Below are 13,440 nucleotides of genomic sequence, written 5' to 3'. Positions count from 1 at the left end.
TATGAGTCAGAACCAATTCCATGCACATAACCACCACCATCATATTAAGATAGAATAGAAGTCTCATATAAAGAGTTATTTTGTAAGCAAATGATATAAACAAATTGTAATGTGTAAATTTTCAGTTATTGGGTTTGTTTGGAATGAAGTATAATTATAACATTTTTCTGCTATAAGTAGTATTTTTGTGAAAATATTAATCCAGAGGTTTAGCTTCATTCTGTTCTTGAACCTAAATTTCTTAATCCTTTAATCTATAACGTTGTGAAAATATGTCAGACCAGTTGCTGTTTCCCAAAATAACATAATAAGAAATGGAAATAGAAATTTAGCTCTATAAATGTATTAAGGATTACTTTTAATCACCCACATAGTAAGCAAGCATAAATAGAAATTATGATAATAGAAGATACTGACAGGCAAAGGTAAGTCAGAAAGATGTTTGTGTGCCAGGTGGACCTCGGTGCAATGAGTAAGGTGGGGTCTTCTGTGTTGAGTTGGTCAGGATGGTCACAGTCTCAAACATTTATTTTTTTCCCTTTTTAACTTCCTTTTTACTAAGTTTGTTTATCCATTTGATCTTAGTGGAGAAGTAACCCCAAGATAGGGGCTTTCTAATGAAGACCAGCGGATGAAGGCATTTCCTGGTGTTTAAACACACTCAGAAGTATTATTTCACATTAGCAATTTACTGTGCAGGTTTACTCTGAAGAAAGTTTTCCTGTGATTAGATACTGTACAGATGAACATCTAGAGATATATTTGAATATTGTGATATATTTGGAGTCCTAGTGTGGCACTGTAGAATAAGCACTAGACTGCAAGATTGATTTGAATCGAAAGGTGGTGGCTTGAACCCACCAGCCACTCCTCAGAAACACTATACAGCAGGGGAGGGGAATGTCTGGCCTGCAGGTCAACAAAGGCTGCAAAATCATTTGGTCTGTCCCTGCCAAGGTAACAACAGTTCCAGCCATCACATTGTTATTAAGTGCCATTGAGTCAAGTGCCAGTGATCCTGTATAGGGTTTCTGAGGGGTAACTGGGGAACTTGAACTGCCAACCTTGCGGTTCAAACCAACCTTGCAGTCAGTCCAATGCGTTAACCTGCAGCACCACACCAGGTCTGACCAAATATAGCAGGTTAATTTTTAAGTTTATAATTTTAAATGGCCTGGGAATGATGTTGTAAATTTTGGCAGAAAAACGGTTTTGTACCCCTACTATACAGAGTTGCGAGTTGGAACCAACTCAACAGCAAATAGCATTAACCATGATAAACTTGCTTATTGCCTTATGTTATTTATATTGTTGGTGTTAAGTGCTGTCGAGTCGATTCCGACCCATAGTGACCCTGTATAGGGTTTCCAAGGAGCAGCTAGTGAGCTTGACCCACTGACCTTGCAATTCAAATGATTTTGCTGTCTGACATATTAGCCTACAGCATCACACCAGTACTCCATGTTATTTATGTACTGCATATGAAAGTCAGTTCACTAACTCAGGTGAAAAAATATAACTATTAACAGAAAAATTGCTAGATATTGTGCCTATAATCTATCATGGTGGTAGAAATTTAACCCTTTCCTGAGCTGTAGGACATAGTGCCACTTACACACTGCCATCTGGTGGGAGTCTGTATAACTGTATGAATCCAAAGAAATGAGCCTCATCCAACCAATCCTAGCACCAGAGATCCCTCAGGATATATATGTTCTGCTAAGAGGAAGACTCCCAGGGAGATGGATTGGCAAAGTGGCAGCATCAATGGGCTCAAGTGTGGCAACGATAGTGAGGTTGGCCCAGGATCGGGCAGTGTATCGTTCTATTGTGCTTAGGGTCGCTATGAATCGTGTTGACTCGATGGCCTCTAACAACAACAACATAGATAGGAAAAGCAATGGACCGCCAGGTTGGTTTGAATGGCAAGGTCAGCAGTTTAAACTCACCAGTCACTCCTTGGAAACCCTATACAGGGTAGCTATGAGTTGAAACCAACTTCACTGCACTTAACAGTTTTATCAAAATCAATATTACCTCAAAACATTTTTTTTTTCATTTCATTCAAAATACCTTCCACTACTGAAAAAACATGGTTTAAACAAAAATTTAAAGCAGAAAATAATAATCTTTAAATGGTTATTATCAGTCAATTTGAATTCCCCCCATTTCCTCTGTATAATGGCTAAATTCCCAGGTTGGGTGGGAACTGGGGAGCCCCTCTGGCTTTTTGAGTCAGTTGTCCCTGTAAAGATTTTTTTAGAAAACCAGTACTTGCTGGTCCTGAGTCACATTTATAGATCCATGCATGTCATTGCTAAGATGCCCCAGCTTCCTGTCCATGAATTTCTGTGTAATACTTGAGCGATTAGGGTCATTTTATTTCTCTTGCTGGTATTGTTGGCTGTCAAGGTTGTCCATGACTCTTGGCACACACTGGGATCAGACCATTGTGGTCCATGAGATTTTTATAGATTGGTAATTCTTTCATCCTAATCTGATTTAGTTGGGAATCTCTACTGAAACCCGTTCAACATCATAGCAACAGTAGCCTCGGCTGACTGATAGGTGGGGGTTGCCGGTGGTTGCGTTGGCGGAGATGTAACCAGGGTCTCTTGAATGTTGCTGTTATGTGCCGTGGAGTCGGTTCCGACTTATAGCGACCCTGTACAGGGCTTCCGAGGCTGTAAATCTTTACAGGAGCAGAATGCCTTATCTTTCTCCCATGGAGCCGCTGGTAGATTCGAATTACTGACCTCGTGGTTAGCAGCCCACTATACCACTAGGGCTCCTTGAATCATTGGTGGTGTTGATGGTTGTGTGCTGCTGAGTTAGTTCTGACTTAGAGAGACCCTGCATAGGGTTTCCCGAGGAGCAGTTGGTGGGTTTGAACTACCAATCTTTCCATTCAAACTAACCTTGCAGTCCAGTGTTTTTCCTACAGTGCCACACCAGGACTCCTCCACTCATGGCACTAGTCACCTACAATCTCTGAGAATGTCATGACCTTGTCTGCAATGTTTCCCAAATGTCAGGCTTTTGCATACTATATTCATATTTTTATTCACATTTTGATGTATCTGATACCTTCAGTCATATCATTAATTTAACATTTTCTTTAATTAATTGAAATGTAGTTTTACAGTAGGGGGCTGATAGTGCTGTAGGTTAAGCACTGACTGCTAATCTCAAGGGAGGTAGTTCAAATCCACCAGCTGCTCCTGTAAAGATTTAGTCTCAGAAGCCTTATGCAGGGTCGCCATGAGTCGGACTACTGAAGACACTTAACAACATTTAAAAAGTAAACTTCATAAACCACATAAAATGGAAATATAACTTGCCATAAAGAGAAGGCAGCCACAGCATAACTGTAAGAAATTAAAATGTTATTACATTTTCGATAGATTCTAGTTCCTGCATCATAGCCCTCTTAGTCAAATTTAAGCAGAAAGACTAACTGCTCCAATGGCAGTAGATCGGCAGAAGAAAGGGCATAAAGGCTAATATTTCAAAAGTATAATATCCATAAGCCTTTGCCTAGCTGTTCGTTTATATCCATATTTAGAAGTGTGGTAGTGTGATAGGAAGAGTGCAGGACTGAATAACACAGGTCACAATCACTAACAGCTGTGTCGGTGTCCTTACTTTCAGGACCCACGCCCTTTCTTGGAAAATAAAAGAGTGCGGCTGCTCACATTTCCCTTTCGCGCACTAACGTGCCTTCCCGAACTGAACTACTACATCCCCCAGAATGCATCGCGCGTCACACTGGGAATGCCATCCTTGGCATCCCGCAGCTCTCCCACCTTCCCTCCTACAACTCCCACAAACCCCCTCGGCCCTGGACCTGGGCCGGGCCGGGGGAGGAGACGGAGGCGAAGGCGGAGGCGCAGGAGTTATGGAGGGGGCGGACCCTGCAGGGAAGTGCGTCAGAAGAGGCGCGGGGAGAAAAGGTTGCTGTGGTCTGAGCTAGGGGGTGAAGCTGGCGGAGCAGGAGGATGGGCGGTGAGTGAGCTGGGCCGGTGGCGTCGGGCGGGGGTCGCTAGTCGCTCGGCGTTCCAGGCCGTTTGATAAGGGGCCCCTCCCTTTTCGTGCCTGTGGTTGGACGGGTTCCGAGCGGCGGGGCTGCGGCTGGGACTTTCCCTCGGCCGAGCGCTTTGGGGAGGGGCCTGGTCGGATAGATATTCTGGGCCCGTGGCCGGGGGCTGCGCGGGGCTGCTACTCCGCCTCATCCCCAGCCCGCCTTGGCCTTTCCCGGCTGGCGCCCTTTCTGTGGTCGCGCTAAGTGCGTCCGCCTCTCGATCGAACGTTCTCCTGGGCGAGCCCCCTTCTGGTTTCCGGACCTATTAAGGTCAATTGAAAGCATTAGGATGAAAGAGGATTAAAAAAAACCCAAAAAACAAACCTAACTTGTGGAGTTATTGTTAATTACTGTATTGTCCTGATCTCTTCTGAGTCACTTCCCGTCTTCAAAACTCTGCAACCTCAGTTTGCGAACCTGTTTTCGTGCGCCTTTGTAAGGTGTCTAGTTCAGTCACGGTGTATATTTGCAGTATTTGATCCGCCTTGAGTCATTTTACTGCGGCCATTTACTACTGCTGTTGAGCCCTGCCTACGCCTTGGGAGTATACATATTTACCCAAGTCAGAGTTGTCTATATGGGTGAGGAGAGATCTTTTGGGTTTGTGGGAACATGCAGATAAACACGTTCACAAGTGTAAGCAATGGGGAGAGTAGAAGAAGTAAAGAAGCTTGGCTTAACTTTAGTGGGTTAGGGGGAGAGGCTTATCTAGCATTATTATATGTTATTATTGCTCTCTTTGTAATTTCGTATTCCTGGAATAACCTTTCCCTCCGGGTTTACCAAACATCTGCAACTCTGTCTTACAAATAGCACCTGGTTCATAACCTTGTTTTAGAAGCCTTCTCAATTCCAAGGTAACTGGGAGGAGCTGATTTCCAGCGCTTCCTTTTCTATGTCTCTTTCACACTCAAACCCAGAACAATTCATGTTCTGCAGCTTGCTAAAAATTCAGTCTGTCATTTATTTATAATTTATGCCCGAAGCACTGCTGACTCGGCTTGTTTATTGTTTGTATCTGTAATGTGTATGTCCATTTCAGTGTTGTCTGTTTTAGTATGCAGGTGATAGACTAGAGAACAAGACCTCTGTCTCCGTAGCATCCTGGGTATGTGAGCATTCAATAAGTCCTTTAACGATAATGAGTTGTGTTTTTAAAGTTAATTTAAAACATGCTTACCTTTTATTTGAAACTTTGTTAACTATTTGAATGTGCATTACTTTAACCATGGGCTGGGGAATAGCTAAAAGGTGATTTTTGAGAAAATTCCTTACAAATAATCTTTGTTTGCTCTTGAAGTCTAACTTATTATTTTCTTCTTACTTTTTAAACAGAGCAGTCTGAATGCCAGAATGGATAACCGTTTTGCTACAGCATTTGTAATTGCTTGTGTGCTCAGTCTCATTTCTACCATCTACATGGCAGCCTCAATTGGCACAGACTTCTGGTACGAATATCGAAGTCCAATTCAAGAAAATCTCAGTGAATTGAACAAAAGCATCTTGGATGAATTCATTAGTGAGGAGGCAGATGAAAAGAGTTATAACGATGCACTCTTTCGATATAATGGCACAGTGGGATTGTGGAGACGATGTATTACCATACCCGAAAACACACATTGGTATAGCCCACCAGAAAGGACAGGTATTCTTATTTTGACTTCTCTGTCCTTTATTCTGGAAAAGATAAAGTGGCATGATGGTTGCAGGCTTGTGGGTTCTTTACATGAAAAATAGTTCTTAAATCTCTCTTCTCTCCCTACCACCTTCTTTCCCCAACTGCCATGAATTGCCATGGTGTTCATTAGTATCAGTTGGATGTGTAATTGTCCTTTACTTGGGAAAGCCTTTTTAAATCTTGTTGTTGTTGTTATTAAGTTCCGTCGAGTCGGTTCCGACCCATAGCGACCCTGAACAGGGTTTCCAAGGCTGTAAATCTTTACAGGAGCAGAAAGCTTCGTCTTTCTCCCGCAGAGCAGCTGGTAGTTTCGAACTGCTGACCTTGCGGATCACAGCCCAATTCGTAACCACTACGCTACCAGAGCTCCTTAGTGTTTATTTATCCTCATTTAGATTGGAGGGAACAGCTTTGCAAAGACTATGGCTAATGCATACCTGAAGTGTCTAAGGATCATCAAAGTTAGAATGAAGGGAGAGTGAAAAGTACTGTGAAGAGACATACTCTCGGAGGGAATGGGGCATGTCATGCAGGGAGAGAGTAGATAGGCTGCAGGGTTTTATTTTCAGTGTGCTGGGAAACCTAGGAGCAGAGGAGAAGTGTGATCTGATCACTCTGACTGATATGCTGAGACTAGATAAGCAAAGGACAAGGATGCGAGCCAGAGAATGGTTTGGAGGCTATTACAGTACAGTAAGGCGTGGGTTAAGAACTGACTTTCACACTTGCCCTTTAATATTACGTAAATTTGCCCTTACTTTGAAGTGACTGAATCAACCCTTAGTTGCAAGTAAGTCTTCTTCACAATCATCTTCGCACTACACCTATAGTTTTTAAATCATGGAAAAGATTTGGAGCATTTTCTTGCACTAAAGTAAGGCTACAGAAGAACACCTTACACCTGTTAGGATTTAACTTACAAAGTTGACATAAAGACACCCTTAGGAACTTGTTCATAACTGGGGACTGCCCAGAATTCAGGTAGGAGATGATTGTAACTCAGATAAAGGTGGTAGCAAAAGAATTGGTTGGCTCCTGGATATATTTTGAAGGTAGAGCCTTTAGGATATCCTGATTTAAGTGTATATGAGCAAGGATGTGGGAGCTAATAGTCTATTAAAAGATGACAGGCAATTAACAATAAGTAAAATATATGGTTTATTAGGAGATGACTTTTGTTAGAGAAAAATTAGAGCCAAATAGGATTTGTATATCGTGAGGAAGGGATGCTGAGTGGCCTGAGAAACTGGAAGGGTAAAATTGTCATCCCTGGAGAAAGACATAATGTTTGATTAAATGTAGGGTCAGTGAACGAGATGGATTGACATAGTAGCAGCAGCAGCAATGGGCTTAAATGTAGCAATGTTTATGAGGATAGCGCAGAACTGGGCACAGTTCATTCTGTTGTGCATGGGGTCGCTTTGAGTCAGAACCATCTCAAATGTACCTGACACATAACATCTAATATGAGAAAGACTATTGGTGAGGTAGTTTGAGGGAGATCAAAGTTCATTTTTTTGTTCCTTGCCCCTTCTTTCTAATCTTCCTTACACATATCCTCTAGATCTTTTTACTGCTAGTACTTTGTTCCCTTTTATTGTGCCTGTGTGCCTTAAGCTTTCCACTGAGAGCCAGTGGCTTCTGTTGGGCATTGATGAATCCTGTGTGTTATTCTGGGCCAGAGATTGGTTGTTTTTTTTGGAAGAATCTTATGTTCTACTTCAGAGAAGCAGACTGCTAGAAAGAGATTATTGTTAAATGTTTATAATTAAAACAAGCAATCATTGTTTTTGTTGCAGAGTCATTTGATGTGGTCACAAAATGCATGAGTTTCACACTAAATGAGCAGTTCATGGAGAAATTTGTTGATCCTGGGAACCACAATAGTGGGATTGATCTACTTCGGACCTGTGAGTACTTTGATCTCAGCAAGAAATCCGTTGGGGGGAGGAAAGTAGACAACAATTTTATTTGCCTATTGTTGAACTCTGGTTTTGGAATGTGATGAGTTAGTAGATAATGTGAACTTGAAATAAGATCTCCATCATTATCTTAATGCAATTCTCCTGTGTAAAACATGTTTAGAATTACAGATACATACTTACCGAATTGCCAGTTACATGAAAAGGAAGGAGACAGCAAGTACATTGGACGACAGAAGTCATCCCCCCATAAGATATTGATGGACCTATTTTACTAAGAGAAAACTTAATGGGAATGAATAATAAATTACTGTGTTTGAGTTAAATACTGCAACTACCTAAGTTCAGATAAGCGATATATGAAAACTTGACTGCAAGTTCTGTGAGGGTCAGCTGAGTTTCAGTTCTGTCCGATGAGTTAATCCAGACTTGGGTAGTAGTATTAAAAATATAGATGTCAAAACTAACTTGATCATGAGCATTCTGTTCTTGGAAGGTCAGGTGGTCCAAGAAGTACTGTCTCTGACTTTGAGCCTCAATTTTCAGAGCTTTAGAAACTTTCTGAAACTTGCCTTGTCAACAAATTGAATTCCTTCCATTTATTCAGAGAAAACACTGAATAAATGGAAGGAATTCAGTTTTGCAGTGATAATGCATAGGAAGAAGTTTATTGCTGTGAGAGTTGGGAGAAAAGTTAATTAGAAAAAACAAAACTTTTTTGTAGTTCCTGAAAGTAAAACCAACAGCAAAAGGCACAGTTTGGTTTAGGATGGTATTAATACATTGCTAATAATTAAGGAGCTCTGGTAGCGTAGTGGTTATGAATCGGGCTGCGAACCCGAAGGTCAGCAGTTCGAAACTACCAGCTGCTCCGCGGGAGAAAGATGAGGCGATCTGCTCCCGTAAAGATTTACAGCCTCGGAAACCCTATTCAGGGTCGCTATGGGTCGGAACCGACTCGATGGCACTTAACAACAACAACAATAATTAACCTGCCAGCTGCTGCCTGGAAACTCTATATAGGCTCAGTATGAGTTGAAACTGACTCAACAGCACTTAACAACAACAATATTAAATGAAAATGATATGTTATTGCTTGATAAGGTCATCCGCTTTCTTCTATGTTGTTAAGGGAAGTTATTATAATTGAAACTATTTATTAAGTGCTTAATAGATGCCAGGTCCTGTACTTTGTGCTTTGTGTGTAATAGTCTTTCCACAGTCTTACAAGGCAATGGTTTATAATCACCATTTAGTTACTTGTTGGAATTCTTGTATGTAGAGGACTGTTTTACTTCTATTCCTGGCTCTTATACAAGTTCTTTATCTATCTAGCTTCTGTTTCCTCATTTACAAAATGGAGGTGATATTAGTAGCTACTTCATAGAATTGTTAAGAGGATTAATTTGTGCACAAAATGTGTAGAACAGTGAGCACATAATAAGACTCCACTGATTATTAGCTATTAGTGTCCTTCAACTTTTATTAGGACAGAGTGTGCTTTTGAACAGTGTACTTTAGAAAAGAAACCTCCACATTGAAATACTGCTTTCTCACCTTTGACAATAGATCTAATTAGAATATGAAGGAACTTGCCATATTGAAAAATCTATCATGGTAACATGTCTTTTTTTCTCTCTTTTTGAAAATTAGATCTTTGGCGTTGCCAGTTCCTTTTACCTTTTGTTAGTCTAGGTTTGATGTGCTTTGGGGCATTGATTGGACTTTGTGCTTGTATCTGCCGAAGCTTATATCCTACCATCGCCACGGGAATTCTCCATCTTCTTGCAGGTGAGTCTTCTCATTGAATTTACCTTTTAGATTCCTCATGACTCCTTAGAGACCAAAGAGTTGTAATTTTTAAATATGCACTTATTAATGCCTTGTTGCATTGCTTGAAAAGCTCTTATTTTGTTCTTACCTAGACATGTTTTGTTTTGTTTTGTTTTATATTTTACCCCCCAAGGTTTGTGCACACTAGGCTCCGTGAGTTGTTATGTTGCTGGAATTGAACTACTCCACCAGAAACTTGGGCTGCCTGAGAATGTGTCAGGTGAATTTGGATGGTCCTTCTGCCTGGCTTGCGTCTCAGCTCCCTTGCAGTTTATGGCATCTGCTCTCTTCATCTGGGCCGCTCACACCAACCGCAAAGAGTACACCTTAATGAAGGCATATCGTGTGGCATGAACAGGAGGCTGCCTGCCCTACAGTTGCCATCTGTATTATCTTTCAGATAATAGTTTTCCCTGCCTCCCTCCTAATTGGTTTTATTTTTCTCGGTGATACCATTTTATCCTGAAAATCTATTGTTTATATAGAAATATACCTAAATGCACACACACATGAACACATATATAGTTTGTTTTCATCACCACTAAAACTTAAATCATTGACAGTGAAGGATTCCATCATACAACCAAACCAGTCTAGATTCAACCAAACCATCTAGAGAGAAAAAAGTACATTGAGACTTGGCACATATCCGTGAAAGAAAAGAGAAACTGACCCAAAGCCAGTTCTGCTATTGTCTTCTAGACTTTTCAGTAGAAAGTATATCTGTTCAATTAGAAACTTAGTTTCTTTGGGAAACCTCATCGTTTTTGTAACTATTTAATCTTTTGTAGATAGCCAGGGAAATTATCTAAGAGGCTTTTCCCTAATCATTGGTATATAGCTTCATCTGAAATGAAATGTGGCAGCTGTTTGTATCTTATCTACACAGTCTCTGGCTACAAAAAAAAAAAAGAAAAATATAGTGTTTACTTGCAGTTTTAACTTTGTAACTGAAATAGTTCCAGTTCATTCAGAACAGGGTTACTCTTATTATTTTTTGTTAACTCCCTTAAATATGTCAGTCTTCACTACCACCAAATCATTGTAGATTTTTGTTAGTTTCCTTTTCACACACAGGCTTATTAAGAGAGTACTCTAACATTACATTGGGGTCACAGAGTAAAATTCCTCCAGCTAGCTACCATAAAGAAAGTCCCACCATAATGGCCCTTTAGAACTAGGAAAACAACTGCAAGATCTAAGATCTAAAGCTTTGGTTGGTGTTAACCTCCAATTGTGGTCTTTATTTCTTGTGGAAATGATGTGCCTTTCCTTGCCTAAGTCCCTTCCTGGTATATCAAAACTATTACATGTGTTCTGATTCAGTCATTTTTTTTATAAATATGTCTATAAACATTGAAAATAAAAATCTTATTTATTTATTCCATTACTACAGCACTTGGCAGATTTAAAAAAAAATGTAACTTAGTAATTTCTTACCATATCCTAAATCTGTCTTTTTTAAAAAATAAAATTTGAGAAGATACTCAAAGAATTGTGTTAGGTGTCTGACTTCAAATATTGACTCCTTCAGATAAAGAAGTACAGGATTAGGATGAGGATCTTTTTTTTTTTTTTCTTTGAAAAATGAATTGGTGCTCTTCAGGTGTGTGTTTATGTAATGGTTGCATGTCTCTTTATCTTTCAGAGATTGTGGGCACCTTTTCTTCCTCATTAAAATCTAGTAGACTGTTACATCTAGGAGTCCTGGTGTGGCGCTGTGGGTTAATACGCCAGACTACAAAGCCGTTTAAACTGTAAGGTCGGCAGTTCAAGCTCACCAGTTGCTCCTTGGAAACCCTACACAGGGTAGCTATGGGTCGGAACCGACTTGATGGCACTTAACAACAACCACAAACTTCTTCCTCATTAAAAACTAGTAGACTATTACATCTTGGAGTCCTGGTGTGGTGCTGTGGGTTAATATTGTTGGACTACAAAGTTGGTTTGAATCCAAAGGTTGGTCATTCAAGCTCATGAGTTGCTCATAGGAAACCTGATACAGGGTTGCTAGGTATCGGAACCGACTCAATGGCACTTAACAATTATTACATTTTAGAATTTTGAAACATGTTTTCAAACAATTTTTGTGGCCTATATGGAGTCCTGGTATGGTGCTATGTGTTAATGCGCCAGACTGCAAAGCTGTTTGAACTGCAAGGTCGGCATTTCAAGCTCACCAGCTTCACAGAAACCTATACAGGTTCGCTGTGTGTCAGAATTTTTTAACTTTTTAAGTGCCATACTCGATGGCATTAAAAACATGACTAGTTTTTCATAAAGTTATTTAATTGATATGGGGATTTGTGTTCTACGTTTAAAAATAAATTAGCTCCCAACCCTGAAACAAGGCTAGCATTACTCTAGCCGTTTATTGCCAATGAAATGTCTGCTTTCTCAGTCTTCTAACTCTTCCCAACTCTTGATGCCCTTTAGCATGGTCTATGGAAGGTGGGCTGGAGAAATGCAAAGCAAATAAGCACAAAACAAAGGGATATTAAAACTGTTGGTCAATATAATTAAATTTTGTAACAATTTTATTATATTTTGTTTTGATTGTTTTAAACAATTATTCTTGCTTGTTGCCACCCCAGAGTTATTTGTGACTGTCATTCTAATATCATTCTTTACTTTGGTGATGTTTTATGTTAAGTGCCGTTGAGTCAGTTCCTACCCATAGTGACCCTGTGTAGAGTTTCCGAGATAACGGCTGGTGAGATTGAACCACTGACCTTGTGGTTCAAATGACTTTGCAGTCCAGTGCATTAACCCATAGCACCACACCAGGGCTTTACTAAGCACTGTGAAAACTCAGTCCGAATTGGATTTTTTAGTTAGAGCATCACCAGTAGCGTCTTAAATATGGAAACGTGGTGCCAGAAGCTCTGGAGCTGAATATGTATATATGGTATTTTAAGCACATATCAGGGTAGCTGAGGTCATTCTTTTCTGCAGAGATGATTTTGTTTGGCAAATATAGGGATATGCTGTTTCATTTTATGTGAAATCCATTTTCAAGTGCACGATGATTCTATTTAGACAGAATCATGAAATTGGTCATCTTTAATCATTTTGATCAGCCTAATGTATGAAATCAGTAGCAAGGTAAATCCTATTGATATCTTTTCTTTTAATCTTTGCAGCAATCCTAATAAATTACTTCTTAGATTCTTAACGACATGAGTTTTGTGACAATTTATGAAACCTGCTCTGAGATTTTAATGTTTCATTTTCTAATCTCGTTAAATAGAGTCCTAGACCTTTCTTCAGGGTGGATCTGAATGTCCAATTAATGCAGTTAGCAGCCAATTGCTTAAACCCTTTATACCACTCAGGAATTTCAATTATCCTTTTAGTAAATGATTTGTTTTCAGAATTTCTTAGGAATAGCCATAAACCATCAAAAAGCTGATAAATTAAAAAGTCAGTATAATTCTAACGTACTTAATGTGGTGGTGGTGGTGAAGTGCCATTGAGTCAGTTCCGCTTCATAGTGACCCAGTATAAGGTTTCCAAGGAGCAACTGGTAAGTTTGATCCGCTGACTGGTTGAAACTGACCTTACTGTCCTAAGTTTATCCTACAGTACCACGAGCGCATATTAAGTGCCTACGCATAGTGGTTACAAATCAGGCTGCGAACCTCAAGGTCAGCAGTTCCAAACTACCAGATGTTCTGTGGGAGAAAGATGAGGCTTTCTGCTCCCATAAAGATTTACGGCCTCAGAAACTGTATAGGGTCACTATGAGTCGGAACCGACTCCACGGCATCACACAGCCACCACCACAGCCATAATCTAATCATATTGCACTTGGATTTCAAGAATTTAATAATCAGGAGTGGTGTTAAGTTTCACCTGCTTTTTAAGTTTTGGTGTATGTGGGAGGGTAGAGATGACTCACTTTCAGATGAACTGATTTGTGGTAT

The 13,440-nt window shown here is 40.1% G+C and overlaps 1 protein-coding gene across 2 annotated transcripts; it reads left to right on the top strand.

Annotated features, from left to right (window-relative positions):
* Positions 1-3,794: 3,794 nt before the first annotated feature.
* CLDND1 (claudin domain containing 1) lies at positions 3,795-10,019 on the top strand. 2 transcript variants are annotated; one of them, XM_006868600.1, is made up of 6 exons: positions 3,982-4,005; positions 5,139-5,189; positions 5,417-5,726; positions 7,559-7,669; positions 9,335-9,472; positions 9,648-9,868. In XM_006868600.1, the coding sequence occupies exons 3-6, from the start codon at positions 5,435-5,437 to the stop codon at positions 9,866-9,868; spliced, it is 762 nt and encodes a 253-aa protein (XP_006868662.1). In that variant the 5' UTR covers positions 3,982-4,005; positions 5,139-5,189; positions 5,417-5,434. The 2 variants fall into 2 exon arrangements, with proteins under 2 accessions (XP_006868661.1, XP_006868662.1); XM_006868599.1 differs by lacking the exons at positions 5,139-5,189; positions 5,417-5,726 and having other exon boundaries at positions 3,795-4,005; positions 9,648-10,019.
* The last annotated feature ends 3,421 nt before the right edge of the window (positions 10,020-13,440 follow it).

The sequence above is a fragment of the Chrysochloris asiatica genome, unplaced genomic scaffold, assembly GCF_000296735.1.
Source record: "Chrysochloris asiatica unplaced genomic scaffold, ChrAsi1.0 scaffold00120, whole genome shotgun sequence".
In the NCBI taxonomy this organism is placed as follows: Eukaryota; Metazoa; Chordata; class Mammalia; order Afrosoricida; family Chrysochloridae; genus Chrysochloris; species Chrysochloris asiatica.
The sequence above is the reverse complement of the archived record's forward strand: the minus strand, read 5'-3'. Positions and strand labels throughout refer to the sequence as shown.